The 20,818-nt window shown below is 54.3% G+C and overlaps 1 protein-coding gene across 1 annotated transcript; it reads left to right on the forward strand.

The window, feature by feature from the left end:
- Window positions 1-11,017: 11,017 nt before the first annotated feature.
- ALDH3A1 (aldehyde dehydrogenase 3 family member A1) lies at window positions 11,018-19,826 on the forward strand. The gene is made up of 11 exons (XM_029927934.1): window positions 11,018-11,082; window positions 13,557-13,723; window positions 15,098-15,329; window positions 15,813-15,898; window positions 16,123-16,331; window positions 16,872-16,989; window positions 17,718-17,859; window positions 18,441-18,607; window positions 18,870-18,969; window positions 19,377-19,507; window positions 19,608-19,826. The coding sequence occupies exons 2-11, from the start codon at window positions 13,562-13,564 to the stop codon at window positions 19,620-19,622; spliced, it is 1,362 nt and encodes a 453-aa protein (XP_029783794.1). The 5' UTR covers window positions 11,018-11,082; window positions 13,557-13,561; the 3' UTR covers window positions 19,623-19,826.
- The last annotated feature ends 992 nt before the right edge of the window (window positions 19,827-20,818 follow it).

Raw genomic sequence — 20,818 nt, forward strand, 5'->3', positions numbered from 1 at the left:
GAGGGACAGAGTGGCTTAGCGGGGAGAACAGTTGGAATTTTGCTTTCAAATAATTGTAGAAAACTATGCATCTGATTAGGAGAGCGGGGAAGGGGCCATCAGAGCTGGGGGAAGCTGGAGAAGAGCTCACAAATTAACAGGGAGAAAGGGAATGAGTAGTAACCATCTGAGAGGAGAGAACAATGTAAATAGTAAAGATAAAGGAAGTAGTAAGCAAGGATTTCGGTCATTATATGAAGTCAGAATGGTATCTAAAACCCTCGCCAGATGTCATTTATGGGAAATGCATGCAAAACAACAGGATAAAGAAAGGCTGGAAATAATGAGGTACAGAGAGATACAGACAAAACAAGGCAGGACCAGTAATATGAACATCAGATGAGGTGGACGTTAAGGTGAAAACCTGTGCAGATGAAAAGGAAAAGTTATAAAGATCAAAGTGTCACAAACCCATAGGAACTAAGCAACGTGATTAAACATGCAAAACACAAGTGCCAGAATAAGGAGACTCAGATAGCAGTGCGTTTACTGTGAGAGATTTCAATACACATCTCTCAGAATTACGCCCAGTAAATAAAAAAGGAATGATATGCAGGAATAATCAATACCTTTGATTGAATAGGTGACAATTCTTACCTCTGTGAACAGAAAACATACATCCTATTCATATGTCCCTGTAACTGCTGCAGAAATTATCTATTTGACCACAAAGAAGACCTGAACCAGTGCAGAAAAACAGAGAAACGGTCTGTATTTTTATCCTTATCTGATAAAGTCAGATCATTAAATAATAAAGGGGTGATGACCACACCATTAACTACTTTGATATTAGGAAACACAATTCTAGATAATACTTAAAGAGGCCATCATGAAGGAAATTGAATTAAAAAACTACTGAAAAGCATTGAAAATAAGAATACTTCATTCCCAAACCTTTGGGGACACATTCAGTGGAAAATCAAACTTAAAAATCTTCAGTCTTAAAACAATAAGACAAAACCAAGGGCCTACTTCCTCAGTCTAAGTACCAAAAGAAATTAGGAATTTGGAATTGATAAAGATAAAAACAGAAATTAGTGAATGAGAAAAACAAATCTGTACTGACATTCATATTCCTATTAGAATAAGCGTGCATTAATTGGTTTTTGCAAGCCCCGATGCACAGAAAAAACCAAGCTCATCATGACTTGCACTTTCCTTGGTGAAGGAAAAACGAAAATAGCAGAAATGTGCAAGGGTAAGAATGAGAAAGGGGACATGAGCACAGATTCAGGAGAGGAAAAGAATTTTGAGGAAACCAGATTCAGCACTACGGCAACAGGTTGGAAGACCTGGAGCAAAGGACGCTACAGGAGATGAACCTCTTGGGGCTCCTGGGGGCTCCGGGGGCTGAGCGTCAGCCTTCGGCTCAGGTCATGCTCTCCGTCTGTGAGTTTGATCCCCACTCTCTCAAATACGCTGTCCCCTCTCTCTCTACATCTCTCCCACTTGCTCTCTCTCTCAAAAATAAATAAAATATAAAAAAAAGAAAAAGAAGGTATGGCCCTCTGGGGGTGGGGGCACTGAAGTCAGATGCCCTGCGTGACACCTAGATCTGTCACTTACTAGCTGTGGGACCTTATAATAATCCTTACTTCTTGGGTGGTTTGTGAGGATTAATGAGCTAATACACGGAAAGTGCATCTGGTAAAGACTCAGTGAGTGCTGTCGTTACTGTGGGTGATTTTTCATTAAATGGGGACCGCACAAAGGCTATCCCTCAGAAAGAAAATACACGTGGATTTCCATCTTCATACATAGAATAAATCCTTGATGGGCTCAGAGTAAATAATAAAATAATAAAAATCTTACAAGAACATCTAGAGAATTGGATGAACAGTCTAGGGTTGGAGAGGACCCCCCTCACCCAGACGAAAACGGAAATGTTCCAGTTGGCCATATCAACACTTTTGAATGCAAAAGGTACTCTAACTAAAGTCCACAGACACAGATTAAGGGCAATACTAGCATCTCAGATGGCTATGATACACAGACGCTTAAACACTGACTGAGGAAACGCAATGGGGCAGAAGAAATGGGCCGCGGAGGGCAGGACCCAGGGCGTGAGCACAGATTGCCCGTGCATGTGTGAAAAACGGCCCAGCGCACCTGCAGGCAGGAAACGCGGTTGGGGGAACACAGAGAAAGCGCTCCCGTCAGGCTGACTGCACCTACACCCGCTCTGACAGCTTTGCTGGCCCGGAGCAGGGCTGCCTTTGTGAAGGGCCATCTGGCGATACCTATGGACTTGAAAAGTGCAAATATTCCTGGGAATCGATCACAAAGAAACGAAAACACCAGTGACCTCAAACTGGAGGCAAAGTGGATTCCCCTCCACAGGGAACACTGTGGCCACATGCGTGGTAGGCATTAGGAATATGAATATCAATCAGCCACAGGAATGGATAGAATGGAATCCCACGGTCCCAGCTGCCTTGGAGGGAGGTGTCCACACTCCACTGAGTGGCAACGGAAGATGCAGAAATGTGTGTCTGACCAGACCCTATTTTTTTTTTAAAGCCATGGCAACTCCCGTGTGTCATGTCCATTTAATTGTATCCTGTGTTAGGTAACCATTGAGAAAAGCACAGGATTGTCTTGGGCGCTGATGTGGAGGGGGACCAACCCCAGGAGGTGTGAAAGAAAAAGACTAAAAAATACAGCTTCATCTCCTTTACGCATGTTTGAGGAATTACCGCGTGTGATTACTGGGCAGGAATAAACAGAATTTTCCGTGTGAATATTGTACTTCGCGTGCTGGGGGTGCACTCGGTCCGCTGGCTGATTATGGGGTGTGGCTCCCCAGCCGGGGAGAGGCCCTTGCGAGCCCCCCAGCCCCACCCCGCGTGCTCAGGGGTCTCCCTTCTGGAAGGTGGGCGGCGGTCCCGCGGAGGGTTGTGCGCAGGTCTCCATGACTTGCACTTTTGCACTTGGCTCAGCGCTGGCTTCCTGGGTGCTCCCTACGGGCCCACCTGGGGAGAAGACAGAGATCAGGGAGAGAGGAGGGGCTCTGTGGCGCCCTCATGGGCTCCCGCTTGCTCCCACTGACTCCCTGCAAACCCGCAGCTTCTCCCCCCTCCCCTCCCAAGGCCCCCGCAATGCGCAGCAGACAGAGAGGAAGAGGGACCCGGGTCCTTCCCCGCGTTTTCCCAGGGAGCGCGCAGGGCCTAGGCCGCTCCTTTCATTCTCCCCGGGAGGAGAGGCTCTGTAAACAGTAGCTGCCTGATGATAAAAACCAGTGTCCTGTCCGGCTCACCATCCGGCATGTAGGACTTGCTGGCCAGGGACAGGGGGGCCTGGCGAGTGCAGGGGCTGAAGGAGAGCCAGGAGAGGGGACCCCGGGGTTAGAAATGATACGCGGCCTGGGGGGAAGCCAAGTTCAGCCTGGCCCACCTCATCTCTCATCATTCTGGCTCCAGCCAAGCCCTGGCAGTCAGCCCTCAAGGTCAGCGAGCCCCACTGTGGGGGCCTCATCCCCAAGTTTACCCTCCTGCCCTGCCAGGGCAGGGTGCGGTGGAGGGGTGACCTGCATGGATGCTATGAGGGTATCCACCGGGCAGTGGGGAGAGCCCACGGCAGGGGGAGCCATTGCAGGAATTTTTTTTTTTTAACTGGGCTCCTGTGTGGCTCAGTTTGTTAAGTGCCCAACTCTTTTTTTTTTTTTAAATGTTTTTATTTATTTATTTATTTATTTATTTATTTATTTTTATTTTGAGAGAGAGAGAGAGACAGTGTGAGCAGGGGAGGGTCAGAGAGAGAGGGGAGACACAGCATCTGAAACAGGCTTCAGGCTCTGAGCCAGCTGTCAGCTCAGAGCCTGATGCGGGTCTCGAACTTAGAACCTTGAGATCATGACCTGAGCCAAAGCCAGATGCTTAATGGACTGAGCCACCCAGTTTCCCCCTTTGCAGGAATTGAGAGGGAAGGCTGTGTGCATGGGTGGGAAGGGAGAGGGAAGCGGAGCCTGCCTTGAGGCTGAAGGGTCTATACCAATGTGGCCAGAGGCAAAGACAAAGTGGTATACAGTTGATCCTGGGACATTGGGGTGTAGGGGGACAGGGTGGAAGGGGTGGGTGGTTGGTGGTTAGAGGCACCAACCGCCCCCCAACCCTGCAGTGGAAAATCCCTGTATAACCTATGAGTCCCCAAATACTTCACTAACAGCCTCACCGATAACATAAAGTCGATGAACACATGTTTTGTATGTTACATGTATTATATACTGTATTCTTACAATAAAGTGAGCTAGAGAAAAGAAAATATTATTAAGAAAAACATTCACAGTACTGTAATTTTTTTAATGTTTATTCATTTATTTTTGAGAGAGAGAGCTCACAAGAGTAGGGGAGAGGCAGAGAGAGGAAGACAGAGTCCCATGCAGGCTCTGCCCAATGTGGGACTTGAACTCACAAGCTGTGAGATCATGACCTGAGCCAAAATCAAGAGTCAGATGCTTAACCAACTGAGCCATCCAGGTGCCCACAAGTTTTCAGGAAAAGGTAGTTCTAGAGAGGTCCTCTATAGCCTGCCCTCAGATCCCCTGTTGCTGTTCTTTTGTTTTTTAATTTTTTTAACATTTATTTATTTATGAGAGACAGACAGTGTGAACAGGGATGGGTCAGAGAGAGAGAGACACACAGAATCCAAAGCAGGCTCCAGGCTCTGAGCTGTCAGCACAGAGCCCCATGCAGGGCTTGAACCCACAAACCGTGAGATCATGATCTGAGCTGAAGTCGGAAGCTTAACCGACTGAGCCATCCAGGCTCCTCTTGGATCCCCTGTTGTTAATATGTTTCACCAGTATATTTCTTTGTCACAAGTAATGAACTGATGTTGCATTATTATTAACCAAACTCCATGCTTGATTTGGATTTCTTCAGTTTTTACCTAACGTCCTTTCCTGTCCCAGGATCCCACCCAGAAGACCACCTCATGCTCATTGTCATGTGTCCTTAGTCCCTTCTTGGCTCAGACTTTCCTTGTTTTTGATGACCTTGGCAGTTCTGAGGAGCACTGGTTCAGGTGTTTGTAGAAATTCCTCCATTTGGGTTTGATGTTTTTCACCTGTTTAGACTGCGGTCCTGGGTCTCCCCGGGGGAGGACCACAGAGGCGAAGTGGCCATTTCCTTTCTTTCATTCTTTCTTTTCTTGCTTTCCTTCCTTCCTTCCTTCCTTCCTTCCTTCCTTCCTTCCTTCCTTCCTTCCTTCCTCCCTCCCTCCCTCCCTCCCTTCCTTCCTTCCTCCCTTCCTTCCCTTCTAATATCTATTTATTTTGGGGAAAGCACAACTAGGGGAGGGGCGGAGAGCAAGAGGGAGACAGAGTTGGAAGCAGGCTCCAGGCTCCAAGCTGTCGGCACAGAGCCCAATGCGGAGCTTGAACTCATGAACCGTGAGATCATGACCTGAGCTGAAGTCAGACGAGTAACCGACTGAGCCACCCAGCGCCCCAACATAAGATTTTCTTACTTCAATTTCTGAAAGGAATAAACACACAGACCAAACAGAACTCATGCCAGTGAACTGTAATTAGTAACTGTTTAAATCAGTGTTCTCGAACTTCACTGGAGGTGTCCGAATCACCCGGAAGACGTGTTACAGCCCCCACTTCTGGGCCTCACCCCAGAGTTGAGTAGTGGGGCACAGGGCCTGGGAATCTGCATCTCTAACAGGTTCCCAGGTGATGCTGAAGTTTGGTCCAGGGGCCACATTTGGCGAACCACAGACTTGTACTTGATGTTAAGGTGACGTGGAGGCCTCGGGTCATCAGATAGGTTCCCGGGAGGTGGCATTTGTGGCAGCGGGACGGGAGCTGGGTCCACCTACCCGGGCAAGGCAGAGGTGACCTGAGTGCACGAAGATAACCCGAGAGCCCGATGCATTGTATTCACAGGACGGATCTTGTTGGGCAGGTGAGTCAGCCCAGCGGCAGAGGCTGCCGTGTGGACAGCCAGAGGAGCAGCCGCTAGATGGCCGGAAACGATCAGTTGCGGGTCAGTTTACAGTAACAGGAGTAAGTGCCCAGTCACCTGCGCCAGAGGGCCCGCTCCTGTTGGCAAACCGCTGAGGAGGCCAAGGTATCAGAAGGAAGCTTGGTGGGCACGGGGTGGAGACTGAGGGATGCTGTCAGTGTGCAGAGCCTTTGTGCCTCTCTGGGAGTGAAGGCGACCTTGCCAGGCCATTCTCTGCTTAGCCAGGCCTCCACTGCCCCAACCTGGGGGTGCGGGGCCATGCCCAGGCCTGCCTCTGCGGTGTCCCTTGTCCGGGGCTCCTGGCTCCTTCCAGGCATGTGATCCTCCCCCAAACACTTAATCAAGCTTCCACCTATTAGGGTTGGCTGATAGGCCTGACTTGCTGAGAGCTCCATTCTGACTGGTGTTTGAGGTGTTCCCGAAGGTTCCGTCGCACTCTCTCAGTGTCTGTCCCCCACGAGAGGCACGGTGCACGGGTTTATGTGTTTCACGTGCAGTTGTAAGATTCTAGCGGGCCCCTCAGGGTCGTGTCACAGGTTTTATGTGAAGGCTCTAAGCCCACGTGGCTCTTCCGCCTCCCTCGGCGTTCAGCTCTGGGACGTGGATGTGCAGCCTTGGCTCCGCTCAGTCTCAGAACGCCCTGTGACACCTTGCTCTCATCCTGCCTGTGACCGCAGCCGCGTGTGAGGGCCGCTTGCGGTTCCCAGGCCCTCCGGCCCCGGCGCCCCAGCTCAGAACGAAGCCGGACCCTTATCTCCACGGTCTGTGCACAAAATATTCCTGGGGGCCCTGACTGTCCACACCTCTCCTTCCTGCCCCTCTCCAACAGAAAGGAGAGAACTCACTGCCGGATTATCTCCCATCTGGTCTTTCCTTTTTTTTTTTTTTCTTTAATGTGTATTTATTTTTAAGAGAGAGACAGAGACAGAGTGTGAGCGGGGGAGGGCCAGAGAGAGAGGGACACAGAATTGGAAACAGGCTCCAGGTTCTGAGCTGTCAGCACAAAGCCCCGACGTGGGACTCGAACTTGGTAACAGTGAGATCATGACCTGAGCCAAAGTCAGATGCTTAACCGACTGAGCCACTCAGGTGCCCCTTCCCATCTGTTCTTAAAAATAAAGTGTGTTTTCCCTCCCACCAGCTGTTCTAACCTAAGTGTTCCTTGGAAGGTAAGCAAAGTAACTTTTTAAAAAATTTTTTTTAATGTTTTATTTATTTTTAATACAGAGAGAGACAGAGCATGAGAGGGGGAGGGGCAGAGAGAGAAGGAGACACAGAACTGGAAGCAGGTTCCAGGCTCTGAGCTAGCTGTCAGCACAGAGCCTGACGCGGAGCTCGAACCCACGAACGTGAGATCTGACCTGAGCCGAAGCCGGAGGCTTAACCGACTGAGCCACCCAGGCGCCCCAAGCAAAGTAACTTTTAAGTGAATATTTTCATTCATCCAAAAATATTTTGCCAGCTTTAAGAGTGTTTGCCGAAAATTATCTTGCTAAAGAATTGATCATTTCTCTCAGTCTTTGCTTAGCCTTGCCCAGCCCCATCTGCTGGGATGGTTTGGTACATTGGCCTGTTTCCATTATTTTCTAGGGCCTCCTATATGCCATACACTGGGGATATGGTATTGAACAAAAGTTGAGACCATTGTTTTCACGGAAATTTGAGTCTGTGGGAGGACAAGGGGCAAAGAAAATAATCCACCAGTGATCACAGAAATAAATATATGATTGCAAGTTGTGGCAGGTTCCTGGGAGGAAGGAAGGTATTATTTGGGGCAGAGGTGGGTCAGAGGAGCTGAGGTCTGAACAAGAGTTACCCTGGTGCAGAGTGGAAGAGGGAGTGTTCCAGGGAACGCGACTAGCATGTGCAAAGGCCCTGAGGCAGGAAATCACCTGGTCCATTCAGGCAACTGCCCATGGACTAGAATTCAGTAAAAATGTTAGAAATCGGTACAAAATGAGGCTTGTGAGACAGCCAGGAGTCAGACTGTGCAGGTCTCAAAGGCCATGGAAGGTTTTTTCCCTAAGGGTAGTAGAAAGGTACTGAAGTATATCAGTGCGGGAAGGATGTGCTCAAGTCTTCATTGCCCAAAGGCCCCTTTGTTGGTATTTGGAGAAGGTATCATGGAGAGGCAAGCAGGGACTCAGGAGAGCAGGCAGGTGCCAGTGGCTCCAGAGAGAGAGAGAGAGAGAGAGAGAGAGAGAGAGGGAATCTGGGCAAGCATGAGGCATTGGGATGGACCATCAGGGCAAAGATTAAAATCTGAAAACCATGCATCTGCAGCATTGTGATAACCCAAGCTTGTGCCAGATGGAAACTCTTCCCTAACAAAAATCCAGAGACTTTGTCTTCCACGGATTTAAACAAGTTTCAAGGCTCCAGGACGAGGGCTGTATATATATATATATGCACATATAGTCTTATATATTTATTTTGAGAGGGAGAGAGAGAGAGAGAGAGAGAGCACAAGCAGGGGAGGGGCAGAGAGAGGGGCAGAGAGAGCGGCAGAGAGAGGATCCCAAGCAGGCTCTGCACTGTCCACACGGAGCCGTGAGATCATGACCTGAGCCGACAGCAAGTCAGACGCTCAGCCCAGCGAGCCACCCGCGCGCCCCAAGAGCTGCTACTTCCAACACGAGCGACAGCATCCAGCATTTACACGAAACTTTCTGGGTGCCAGACCCTGTTCCCATCGCGCCCCACAGTCATCGTTGCCTGCACTTGCTCTTTCTAGTGGCTTCCACGGCTCTCCTCGGTGAGGTCAACTTCATGCTAAAAGATGAAGGAGTTCATGAGAACCATGAAGGCAGCTTAGAGGCGAGGAAAGCTGCTGAAGAACCTCATGGAAGGTGGGTGGAGCCCACCCCAAGGTAAGGGGGACCTGGGGGGTGGGTTGCTTGTGTCTCTTTCTTTTCACTGCGCTGGTTTTCAGATGAGGAAAGAAGGCCCAGAGAGACTGAAGCACTTGTCTATGGACATGGAGCTGCTGGTGTCCAGCAATCCGGTGAACAGCAGGGCTGGAAATCAGAGCTGGGCGGGGGTGGGGGGGGGCGGGGGGGGGAGGGGTCGGGGTCGGGAAGCTGTGTCTCCAGGGAGCTGCTGTCATGATGAATCCGCTCCAGCAGCCTTGGGCCTCCAAGCCCGCCCTCCACTCAGTACCCGGTTCCCAGGAGAGGCTGCAGGGTCGCGTTCCCCTGGTGAGGCTGCAGCCCAGCGCCCCAAGTCTACAAGCGGAGGTCAAGGGCGTCACCTGTAAAGAGGATCGGTGCCCCCCCTGGCAAAGCAAGGGGAGGGTTCTGGGTTGGTCCCAGAGGCCTGGTGTGCCCCCCTGGCCCACCCCCCTTCTGCCCACCCCCCAATTCAGCCTCCCCAGGCACCGGATCCTGCCGGTGTTTCCTCCTGCTATTCTGGAAGGTTTCCATTCGGTCTAGTTCTGGGTCTTGGAATGCCTTGCCTGCGCGCCTGCGCACTGCGGCTTTCAGGCCGGACCTCATCAAGTCGGTGCCCTATCCGGAGCGAGTCTCTGAAAACAAGGTCTGACTTTGACAAGCCGTGATGAGCTCCTTCAGGCCCACGAAGCCCGCAGCCTGCCCACAGCCCGCCGGCCTCCATGCGCCCCCGCCCCGGGGCTGCCCGTCCCCTCATCCCTGCCGGCAGCAGCACACACGCCTCCGCGTATTAACTGCAGGGGACACATGACCTTGTTCACGGACTCCGTGCCTTCGCTCTTGCTGTCCCAACCCCTCCTGCCATTCCTTGCTTGAATACCCCTCATTCAGCAAGTGCGTCTCCCCCCTGAGGCAGCTTCGTCTGGGTCCCGGTAAACATCTCGTGCCTATTTCAGTTACTACAGTTACCATTTTGTTTTGAAATTTCCTGTTTATCTCATCATTCAGCAGATGTTTCTTGAGCACCTACTGTGCACCAGACACCATTCTACGGTGTGAGGATGAGGGCAGTGAGCAAACCAAATTCTAGCCGGAGGGCGGCAGGTAGCAAATGAAATAAGCAGACAAACAAATAGCATGTCAGCGGGAGAAAGATGAAATGGAAGAAGACAGAAATGATGGGGTGGGCTCAATACAGTTTTCCACGACACTTGAGCAGAGCTGTGTGTGGGTATCAGGGGCCGAGCCTCCTAGGGGGGCGGGCAGGACACCCTCAGGCCACCACGGAGACCTTGTGTTTTCCTCTAAGTGAAATGGGGACCCGGGACACCTGCATGGTGACTGGAGAGGGGTCTGCCAGGGGAACGTTGGCAGGACGTGTGGTAGGGAGAGACCAAGAGTCTGCGGCAGCAGGAGAGGTGAGAGAGGGGACAGTAAGTGACATCACCTCCAGCTCCATTAGGTGGCACAGAGGACATGCCCAGCAAACATCTGGCAAATGGCAGAGGAAGGGGCTTCCAGAGCCCTTCCTTCCCAAGCATCTGTGGTGTCCTGGGTGACCACACAGTCATGACAGGTTCCGGGGGAGCTCCACGCATCAGTGGGGCCTCGCGGAGAAAGCCCCCACCCCGCAGTTCCCCAGGTGGGGCCCTGACACCTGTGCTCGCGGCGGAGAGGTGAGGGGACAGGACCGTGCCTGTGCACTAGCTCGTGGGGGGGGGGGCTACATGTACATGCACGCACACTCACCGGGACTCTAGCTCACCCTCTGCTGACCTTACATAACAGACCAACTGGGACAACAGCCTCTGGCTATTGAATTTAGGAAATCTGGAGGAGGTGCCTGCCAGGCCGAATCAATCAGGGCCCCCTCGCCCCAGGGCAGACAACACATAGCTCCTTTTGAAGATTGGATGTGAGCCCCGCCCAAGTCCTCACAGGCACATTCTTGCATTTCAGAACAGAAAAAAATCAACAACCCAAGGCCTAATCCCCAAAGCTGGGGCTCAGAGGAAGTAGAGGTCCGTTAGCTACAACCCATATTTGAATACTGTTTTGTTCTTGTTACACAGACTTCCTGGGCAGGGACTCCCAGGCCAAGTGGGCGGGAAGAAGGGTCCTTAAATTGTCCCCTCTGGGCTGCTCAGTCCAGAAGCTCAAGGCGCTGGGAAAGACTTGTGTCAAAGGTAACCTCTCCTCCCTCCTGCCCTGTTTTTTTTTTTCCCCCTAGGTGGGAATACCTAGTGTCTCTTTGGCCTCACTGTACTCATCTGTTAAATGGACTCCTAACAGTTCCTTCTTCCCGGGCCCTGCTGTGGAGTTTTTGAGAGATTCAAAGGGGAGGATTGAGGGGGAGCCATTGGAGGGGACGCCTGGGGGCAAAGTCTGCACAGGTGAAAAAGGAGGGGTGCAGACACGTGGGAGCGCAGACTGGTCCGGGGGAAGGAATTCCAGCTGCCTCCTGGGTGTGCAGGTGCGATGGGAGAGGCTCCCCAGCTCCATTCATCTCTAATAACTGAGAGGCAGCGCCATGCTTAATGCTGTGCAGAGGGGCTCCTTCCCAGAGACTGCGCGGTCCCGAGCGCTAGACCTGGGGTGCCAGCCCGCCCGCCTCACTCACCCACTTGGTGGCCGATGCCCAGAGGCTGCTGCTCTAATTTGCCCACCTAAGGCTGGGGATGGAAACAGGACCTTCCTGTGGGGCTGTGTCCGGGGTCGTGATCAGCAGGAACGCCTGCATGCTGGGGTCCCTCCCCTGGTGCAGAAAGCCTGGGATGGGGTTCAGCACCGCGGACAGGGGAGGCATGGGAGAGATCAGACCGCTTGCAGGATTTCACACGCACACACACATAGCTATTTCTACTTTGCCAAAAAAATTATATATGCCATATACATTAGATATATCATATCTGCATATATTTATATACATATGTATGTGTGTATGTCATACATCAGCATATATAATATATATGGTATATATATTTTTTTGCAAAGTAGAAATAGCCTTATTGTGGTTCTCTTCCTGTTATTAGCAGTTATGCAGTGTCCAAAAGCGGCGGGGTGTCTCTAGGAAGACGGAAAGGAATTGCTGAGGGAAAAGGGAGAAGGAAGGCTTTTCTCTGTGCGCCTTTTGTGTCTCTTACCTCTTCTACCATGAGCATGTGTTACCTATTCAAAAAGTTATAAAACATTTTTTTTAATGCAGACTTGTTGCAAAGAAAGTCAAACACTGCAGAAGATGAAAGCAAAGATCATCACTGATGCCACTCCTACTTATGGTCGCCATGTCGGGGGCCACCCTTCTGGTCTTTTCTGCACGTCCAAGAGCACAAACACATACCCATATGCGCACACATGCACGCCTAGTATTCCTGGTGTTCTGCCTGCTTTCTTTCTTTCTTTTTAATTTTTATTTTATTTTTGAGAGACAGAGAGTGACAGGGACAGTAGGGGAGGGTCAGAGAGAGAGGGAGACACAGAATCCGAAGCAGGCTCCAGGCTCTGAGCACAGAGCCCGACGCAGGGCTCGAACCCACGAACCGTGAAATCATGACCTGAGCCGAAGCCGGACGCTTAACCGACTGAGCCACCCAGGCACCCCTGCCTGCTTTCTTTCTTATGCCTCATGCCTGCGACACATCTGGCACAGCCAGCCAGTGTCCTTATGAAGGCAGCATCTGTTCTGCCCCCTCCTAAATCCTGCACAACCGGCCATCACACAGGTGCTGTATAGTTCATTTCAGTTGCTGATGGACGTTTAGGATGTTTCCAGTATTTCTCCGTTTTATACAGACTTGAACTTTCTCATTCATGTTTAGGAATGCTGTAATTTCCATAAGCTTCTGAATGTGCACTATCAAAGGGAAATGCATGTTAAAGGATTTTGCTTAGATGCAACCCAATAGCCCCAGAAGAACCAGCCCCGTTTGCCAGGATGGGTTCCTGCCCTGGCAGCAGGAATCCCCTCCACGCGTCTGTGTGCACCTCGGAGCCTCCATGCCCCCGTGTGCAGCTCTGAAGCTCCGGGAGACTTCTGGAATGTGCTCTGTGTCTCACAGGTGTGGCAGGCACACGCTGGATTAAAGACCAATCTGGGTCCACTCAAAGCAGCCAGGGCTTTTGCAGACGGTCTTGGGGCCAGAAAGGTGGTACCGGCATGCTGATGCTGGGCTTTCTTTAATCAGCTTGGGCGTGGAATCCCAACCTGGACCTGCCAGTCTGCTTTGGAAAGTGGCCTGGCTGGGTGTGCAGAGCTCTCGGAGGGTTTGCCGGGAGTGTCTCCAGCTTTGCAAGCAGGTAGAGGTGGGAGCCGGGGGTGAGAGAGGCCAGGAAGGGCCAGCCCCACCTCTGCACTCCCCTTGCTCCGCACACTGCCAGGAACTCACCATGAGCAATTAGGGTCGCATGCCATTGCTTCCTGGCCCTCCGTGCAGATGATCTGTCATCAGTTCAGGGTCCAGAGAGGCCAGACAGCTGGGTTAGGGAGCTGAGAAGGCAAAACAATGCATTTCCCCAGCTCTCCTGGGTGGGAATCTTTCCCTTCCTATACAAGTAACACGGTGGAGAAGCAATGAGGGTCCTGCCTCTGCAGCCCCCAGGTCCCGGTGATGACGGATACGCCTGTCCTCTTCGCTGACTCCAAGATGCTCTATATCCCCAGGCACCATGAGCAAAATCGGCGAAGTCGTGCAGCGGGCCCGAGCCGCCTTCAACTCGGGCAAGACGCGCCCGCTGCAGTTCCGGATCCAGCAGCTGGAGGCGCTGCGGCGCATGATCAAGGAGCATGAGAAGGACATCGCGGGCGCTCTGACCGCCGACCTCCACAAGGTGCGCCAGCGCGTGGGCCACCCTTTCCAACCCTGTCCTGGGGACACGACACCCCGAGCTTCGGGTCTTATTCTCCCAGGCCTCAGCCCCACGCAGGGCCACCTGGTTCCCCTAACCAGAGAACAGCCCAGCTTGGCCTCCCAAAGGGCACCACCCCCCCTCCCCCCCTCCCCCCCTCCCCATCCATCCCTCACCCAGAGCAAAATCAGACAACTCCAAATTCTCGAGCCCTTCACCTTGCTGCCCCCAAGTCGCCAGGTCTTGCTTCCACCCGTTCCGTTTGGCCTTGGAGAAGAGCAGAGACTTTGGAGCTCATGCCCCTCCTGTTTCAGAGCCCTTTGCTGCTGTATTTTTTTTAACTTTTTTTTAAAGTTTATTAATTTATTTTGAGAGAGACAGAGAACAAGCAGGGGAGGGGCAGAGAGAGAAGAGGACAAAGGATTCGAAGTGGGCTCTGTGCTGACAGCAGAGAGCCAGATGCAGGGCTCGAACTCACAAACCCTGAGATGGTGACCTGAGCTGAAATCAAGAGTCCGAGGCTTAACCAACTGAGTCACCCAGGTGCCCCGCTGCTGTATTTTTAAATTTCTGAGTCCTCATCTTAAAACAAAAGCTCTACAACTTCTGTTTTGCTTCTCACAGCCAAAGTTCATGGAAGTGTTTTTTCTGCTCTCTGCTCCTCCTTTCCCCTCACCCCTGCAGGATGACTTACCCCCTCCCCCCCACCAAGTCCAGGAAGATCCCTTGAAGACTCTGCCTGCTCCCTCCCTCCCCTGCCAAGAGGTTCTCCTGGATTTTTCCCTCTCTTTGGCAGTCTTTTTCCTGTGCCCATTTCTTCAAAGTGGCCTTATGGGTCCATCCTGAGGTCAAGTCTAATTTTAATCTATAAGCCTTCCTGAACACCCCTCAGCTTGCTCCTCCCCACCCATCAATGACCTTCAAATCACTGCCCGGGGCTGAGTTCCTCATAGGCACCATGAATTTGGCCTGTGCAAGCTGCCGGGCCCTCAACACCGTCAGAAAGGGGCCCTCACACAACCACCACCCCAGTGGCAAGTCTTCAGTTCTGCTGTAGCCCCACTACGTGTCTTCTCTGGCCCAGACCCCTGGCCCCGGGAGCGCACAGTGAACAGCCCCCATCACCCGGGCAGCTGAACCAGCCAGGCTGTGCCCAGCATGCCTACCCAGCATGCGAAGTACTAAAAAAGGCTCGCTCCCATTTTTTAGATCTGGAGACTGAGGTTAGGTCACAAATCCAGGGCCCAGTGAGCGGGGACCACAGGCAGCCCTGGTGCGGCCCGGAGCAGAGGCCAGGCCGCACGGCCCTGTATCTCTGACCGGCGAGCTCACACGGAGCCCCCCTCACCACCGCAGAATGAGTGGAACGCCTACTACGAGGAGGTGGTGTATGTCCTTGAAGAGATCGAGCACGTGATCAAGAAGCTCCCCGAGTGGGCTGCGGACGAGCCCGTGGAGAAGACTCCCCAGACCCAGCAGGACGAGTGCTACATCCACTCGGAGCCCCTGGGCGTGGTCCTCATCATCGGCACCTGGAACCACCCCTTCACCGTCACGGTCCAGCCCATGGCGGGCGCCATCGCTGCGGGTGCGTGGGCGCTGTCTCAGGAGGGAGTCAGGAGGGGTCACTGTCGCACCCCCGCTGAGTGGGGCTCTAGATGGGCTGGAGCTGGGGCCTGTGACAAGATGGCACCTGGGGTCAGCTAGTGGGTTGATGGATCTGTCTGTCCCCAGAGGCTTCAGGGACCGGTCACGGCCTGGCTCAGCTGTGACCACGGCCTGCCCCTTTCTGCCTGCTGTGTCTGCAGGGCTGGGCCCCTCTCAGCTTAGGTATATCTGGGCTCGCCCGTCCCCCCGTTGGGACCAGCTCTGCTCTCCCAGCAGGGCCCAGGCCCTTCCCTCCCTTCTTCTCCCTCTTCTCCCACATCCGAGGAGCTGCAGAGGACCGGTGGTGCAGCTTCTGTGGCCTGTGCCCTCGGCTCCTCTGTCCATCCCTCCAAGGCCAAGGCCAAGGGTGGGCTCCAGGCTTGGTCACTGGGCGGGCGGGGCCCTGACTCTGTGCGCTCTGCAGGGAACGCGGTGGTCATCAAGCCGTCAGAGCTGAGTGAGAATATGTCTAACCTGCTGGCCACCATCATCCCTCAATACCTGGACAGGGTGAGGTGCTCCCCAGGTCTTTGGGGGTTGAATAATAGTGAATTTTTGCGGCAAGGGTCTAAGCCTAGTCTTGGGTCGGGGCCAATGACAGCCGGCCTCTCCCATCGAGGTGAAAGGAGTCCCTGGGGTCAGGAGAGGGGGTCTGTTTGGTGAGGATTGGGTGGTCAGGGCGGGGAGGAAGGGTTGTGGTCTTCTCTGAGTCCTGGCTTCCCCTCGCATGGAAGGATCTGTACCCGGTGATCAATGGGGGCATCTCTGAGACCACGGAGGTCCTCAAGGAAAGATTTGACCACATCCTGTACACCGGGAACACCGCTGTGGGCAAGATCATCATGATGGCCGCCGCCAAGCACTTGACGCCCCTCACGCTGGAGCTGGGGGGGAAGAACCCTTGCTATGTGGACAAGGACTGTGACCTGGATGTCGCCTGCAGGTGAGCGGCCATTCCAGCTGCCTTCCAGCTCACGCAGAACGTGAGGGACGCAGACATCATCGGTGCCCTTGTGGTGTCTGCAGTCTTGGGCGGAGCTGGGGGTGGGGGTGGGGGCACCATACCCATAAAAGAGATCCACAAAAGACGGAAGGCCTCCAGCAGGGCAGAGGTCTAGCCAGAATCCTTTCACGTCCCACGTGCGTGGCCTTCCAGGGTGTGGGGACCCTGAGCAGAGATGCCAACTGGCCATGCAGGGCTCAAGGGCATGAACAGAGGAGCACAAAGGTTGCCCGGCTCAGTCATTGATGAGGCACGTGCGGTGCCTTAGGCCCCTGTGAACGTGTTCAGGGACACGGGTCTCTTCAGCCCAGAGTCTAGAAGCCAGTGGGATGCTTAGGGAGCTTCTGGCTTGTGCATCCTGAGGGCTCCCCTGCAGCGCTTAGCCCCTCGTACCTTGACCCTGAGCTAATGGAGTAAGATGTTTGTCCGCCGCAGCCTCCCATTACTTGCGGGACACAATCTCACCTGGACTTTTCACAGACGCATTGCCTGGGGGAAATTCATGAACAGCGGCCAGACCTGTGTGGGCCCGGACTACATCCTCTGTGACCCCTCCATCCAGAACCAAATTGTGGAGAAGCTCAAAAAGTCCCTGAAAGTGAGTGTTGGTCCCTGGGGCTGAGAGGCTGCAAGGCAGGGAGGTGGGTCTGGACTTTAGAAAACACTGGATTTTCTTTTTCTGATCATCAAAGTAATCCACACTCACTGTGATAATTTGGAAAAGGTTATGAAAGGGGGCGCCTGGTGGCTCAGCCAGTTAAACGTCTGACTGCAGTTCAGGTCATGATCTCAGTTTGTGGGTTCGAGCCCCACATCGGGCTCTGTGCTGACAGCCAGGAGCCTGGAGCCTGCTTGGGATTCTGTGTCTCCCTCTCTCTCTGCCCCTCCCCTGCTAGTATTCTGTGTGTGTGTGTGTGTGTGTGTGTGTGTGTGTGTGTGTGTGTCTCAAAAATGAACATGAAAAAAAGGTTTTAGAAAAGGTTATAAAAGAATAAAACATAAAGGAGAAAAAGCCCCCCCGGCAGCCCAAGACCATCACTGCTGGCTTCCTGGGTCGTTCCCTGACTCTTCCTTTCTGTGAAGACACACGTTCAATCCTCTCACGGTGTCCACACGATGCATAGATTTCTTTCAAATAACGCTGTCTCACAGCTCTTCCTACCCCGTGAAAGTTTGGGGCGCCCCAGATGTCCTGGCAGCCCGGGGGCCCTTGGTGTCACTGTTTACCGGCTGGGTGGTGCCGCCGTGGGCTCCCAGGCCAAGGTCACCCCTCGGCCCATGGCCATGATGAGGGTCCACGCCTTACCTGAAACCTCTTATCCACAGGAGTTCTACGGGGAGGATGCCAAGAAGTCCCGTGACTACGGGAGGATCATTAGCTCCCGGCACTTTCAGAGGCTGATGGGCCTGATGGAGGGCCAGAAGGTGGCCTACGGAGGCACTGGGGACGCGGCCACCCGATACATCGGTGTGTGTGGTCGCCCACCTGCCCGGGCTGCCCGGGTCCCTGCAAGGGGACAGCGATCCTTGAGGAGCAGACACAACCCAGAGGGGCTGGGGTGGGCTCCAGGGCTCTCGGCAAGCAGGGTCAGGGCACGACTCCCGGGAAGCCTGTCCGCGGCCCAGAAGCCCTCTGCCCACCAGGCCCAGGCGGCATCAGCAGGGGTCTGAACAGGAAGGGCACAGAGCAATGCGTGCCCAGCTGGAAGGGGCTCCCCACAGTGCCCGGGCTTGAAGGTCACCAGATGCGACCCCACTGGCCCCCAGTTTGTCGGGGACTGAAGAGCTCTGGCAGGGGCTCAGGTGGACAGTGCCTGCCTGCTCCAAATGTGGACCCGGGGTTTCCCCTACTTACAGGTTAACCCGTAGTTCTCTCCTTGGTCTGCTGGGGTGGAGCGCAGGCAGGTGGGGGCCTCATCTGTGCCCGGCCTGAGCCTGGGCAGCCTTTCCGTGCAGGAATGGAAGGAGGAAGCCACGCGCCTGGCTTGCGGGGGGCGGGGGGTGGGGGGGCCTCCACACCCGCTGACTCTCGCCTGTCTCCCGCCCCAGCCCCCACCATCCTCACAGACGTGGACCCCCAGTCCCAGGTGATGCAGGAGGAGGTCTTTGGGCCCGTGATGCCCATCGTGTGCGTGCGCAGCCTGGAGGAGGCCATCCAGTTCATCAACCAACGGGAGAAGCCCCTGGCGCTCTATGTGTTCTCTCTAAATGACAAGGTAGGCCTGCGGCGCCCTCGTCCCAGGGTCCTGGGGGTCCCAACACAGCAGTCATGTGAACAGGACCCGGGGTCCACAGCCCCAGGCTCTGATCCCAGCATCACCGCTCACTGCGGTGTGATCTTGGGCAAGTCACTTAACCTTTTGGAGCCCCTTTCTCCTCCGTCAACTTGGCCCTGAGCCTCGGGGATGTGCCCAGACAGAGTGGGGAGGGGCCTGGGGGTCCGGGAAGGAGACTGAAGCAGGGGCCGGGCCGTTGCAGGTGATTAAGAAGATGATCATGGAGACATCGAGCGGCGGGGTGACGGCCAATGACGTTGTCGTCCACAGCTGTGTGCACTCTCTGCCTTACGGGGGAGTGGGTGAGTCTGGGGCTGTGCTCACTGCCTGCCCCCTCCAGGTGCCCCCCCCCACCTCTGGGATGGGAGTTCAGGAGGGGCTGAGCAGCCCTGGGCCTCAGACCCCTGCTATCCTCTCCTGGTGGGCCGCTGGCTCCTGCCGGCACATCCATCAGCCATGTTTCAGCCTAAGACCCTAGAGGGTCCTGACGCTCACCCGGTACTCCAATCCTGCTTCAGGGAGGCCCTGAGAGACAGGACACTGCCCGGAGGTCCCACAGCTGGAACAACTCTTCTGAGCACCTTCTGTTGTCCCCAGTGTGGACATGTGGGATCAGCCACCCCGGAGGCTCAGAGAAGGGGCACAGGGGGGTTGTAGGCAATGTGTGGGGGGCTCAGGCCACTGGGGCTGAGCCAGCTCCTCCCCGCAGGGAACAGCGGCATGGGGTCCTACCACGGCAAGAAGAGCTTTGAGACCTTTTCCCACCGACGCTCTTGCCTGGTGAGGCCTCTGCTGAATGATGAGTCCCTCAAAGCCAGATACCCCCCAAGCCTGGCCAAGGTGAGAGGGGACACAGAGGCCGTTGGGAAAACTTGGCTGCTGGGAGCCCCTGGGCCCACATGGGACAAAGGCCTCATGCCCCTTTGTATCTTCTTCGCAGATGACCCGTCACTGAAATACTGCGCCTGGCTGGCCTCCCGTGCTGCACCCCTGCCCTTCTGTCCAGCCCCAGGAAAATTGCTCCAGGAGCCCCCCGCCTTGCTCCCCTGTGGATCAGTGCATGCCCCCACTCCCATTCGGGCCCCAGGCCTCACTTCACCAAGCTGCTGCCCCCTTGCTGGACGTGTAGAGACCAATAAAAGTGCCCCAGCCGGACAAAGGAGTGTGTGCATGTGCTTCCTCTCCAGTCCCCAGCCCCCGCCCCAGCCGGTTCTCATCCTGACTTGCAGTGAGGGCCTCCCCAAAGCCCACGCCAGCCCCCAGGGCCCCGAGGCAGGAGGCACTGGTGTCCAGGAGCCGTTGATCTTGCATCTGGACTTTGGGAGTCAGCTCCATTTCTGGGGTATCCAGCGAAGGGGTGACCACGGAGCCTGTCTTGATGGCCAGTGGCCTCTCAAATTCGGTTTGGTACCTAGGGCAGGGCTCCCGTGGTGAGACCACGCCATGGTCAACATGAAACCCCTTGGTGATTTCCGAGCACAGCTCAGACCCACGGTGCCTGACATCTCTTGGTCAGACAGGGTCTGGGCCCAGGGGTCTGGCCTGAAGAGCTGGGACAGGGTCCGGGGAGGATGGTCTGAAGCAGGAGCCAAGAATCAGCCCAACCTGGCGAGCAGGTGAAGGGGGACAGGTGGGGTAGAGACCCGATGAAGCTGATCTACCTTTCAGGCTCACAACAAGCAGGCGCCCCATCCTGGCAGTAGGTAGCAATGACTGGGGCGTGGCCCCTCTCTGGGATGGAGTCTTCATTGTCAAATCGTGGGGGGGCCCCCTCGGTACCAGAGCGTCCCCACTCCCAACAAAGACCAGCCCTCTACTCAGCCCGGGGACCACCTGCCTCTCTCAGCCTTGCCTACTCCTGACCTTGACTCTCGTCATTATTCCCCCCTCCCTTCCATCATTGGTCCTCCTTCTGTGCTGGGTGGTTCCTAACCTCTAGTATCTCACATCTTATTTCTCCTTCCCCACCCCCAAACCCAAATACAACCTCAAATAAAAGCCCTTAAGCTGTTACCTGTGCTTCTTCCCGCAAGGGGAGGGGCCCAGGGCAGATAATGAAGTTTTGTGTTGCTTTGATGCTCACTGGGTCCACCATTTACTTCTTTTGCAAATATCCAAATAATTGCATAATAATGCAACCCAAATCCTCCC

Source organism: Suricata suricatta, chromosome 17, assembly GCF_006229205.1.
Source record: "Suricata suricatta isolate VVHF042 chromosome 17, meerkat_22Aug2017_6uvM2_HiC, whole genome shotgun sequence".
Classification (NCBI taxonomy): Eukaryota; Metazoa; Chordata; class Mammalia; order Carnivora; family Herpestidae; genus Suricata; species Suricata suricatta.

Coding starts and splice junctions, on each gene's coding strand:
- ALDH3A1 (XM_029927934.1), top strand. CDS start 13,562: ATGAGCAAAATCGGCGAAGTCGTGCAGCGGGCCCGAGCCGCCTTCAAC. Junction 16,990..17,717: donor AGCTCAAAAAGTCCCTGAAA/GTGAGTGTTGGT, acceptor TCTTATCCACAG/GAGTTCTACGGGGAGGATGC. Junction 18,970..19,376: donor TCTGCCTTACGGGGGAGTGG/GTGAGTCTGGGG, acceptor TCCTCCCCGCAG/GGAACAGCGGCATGGGGTCC.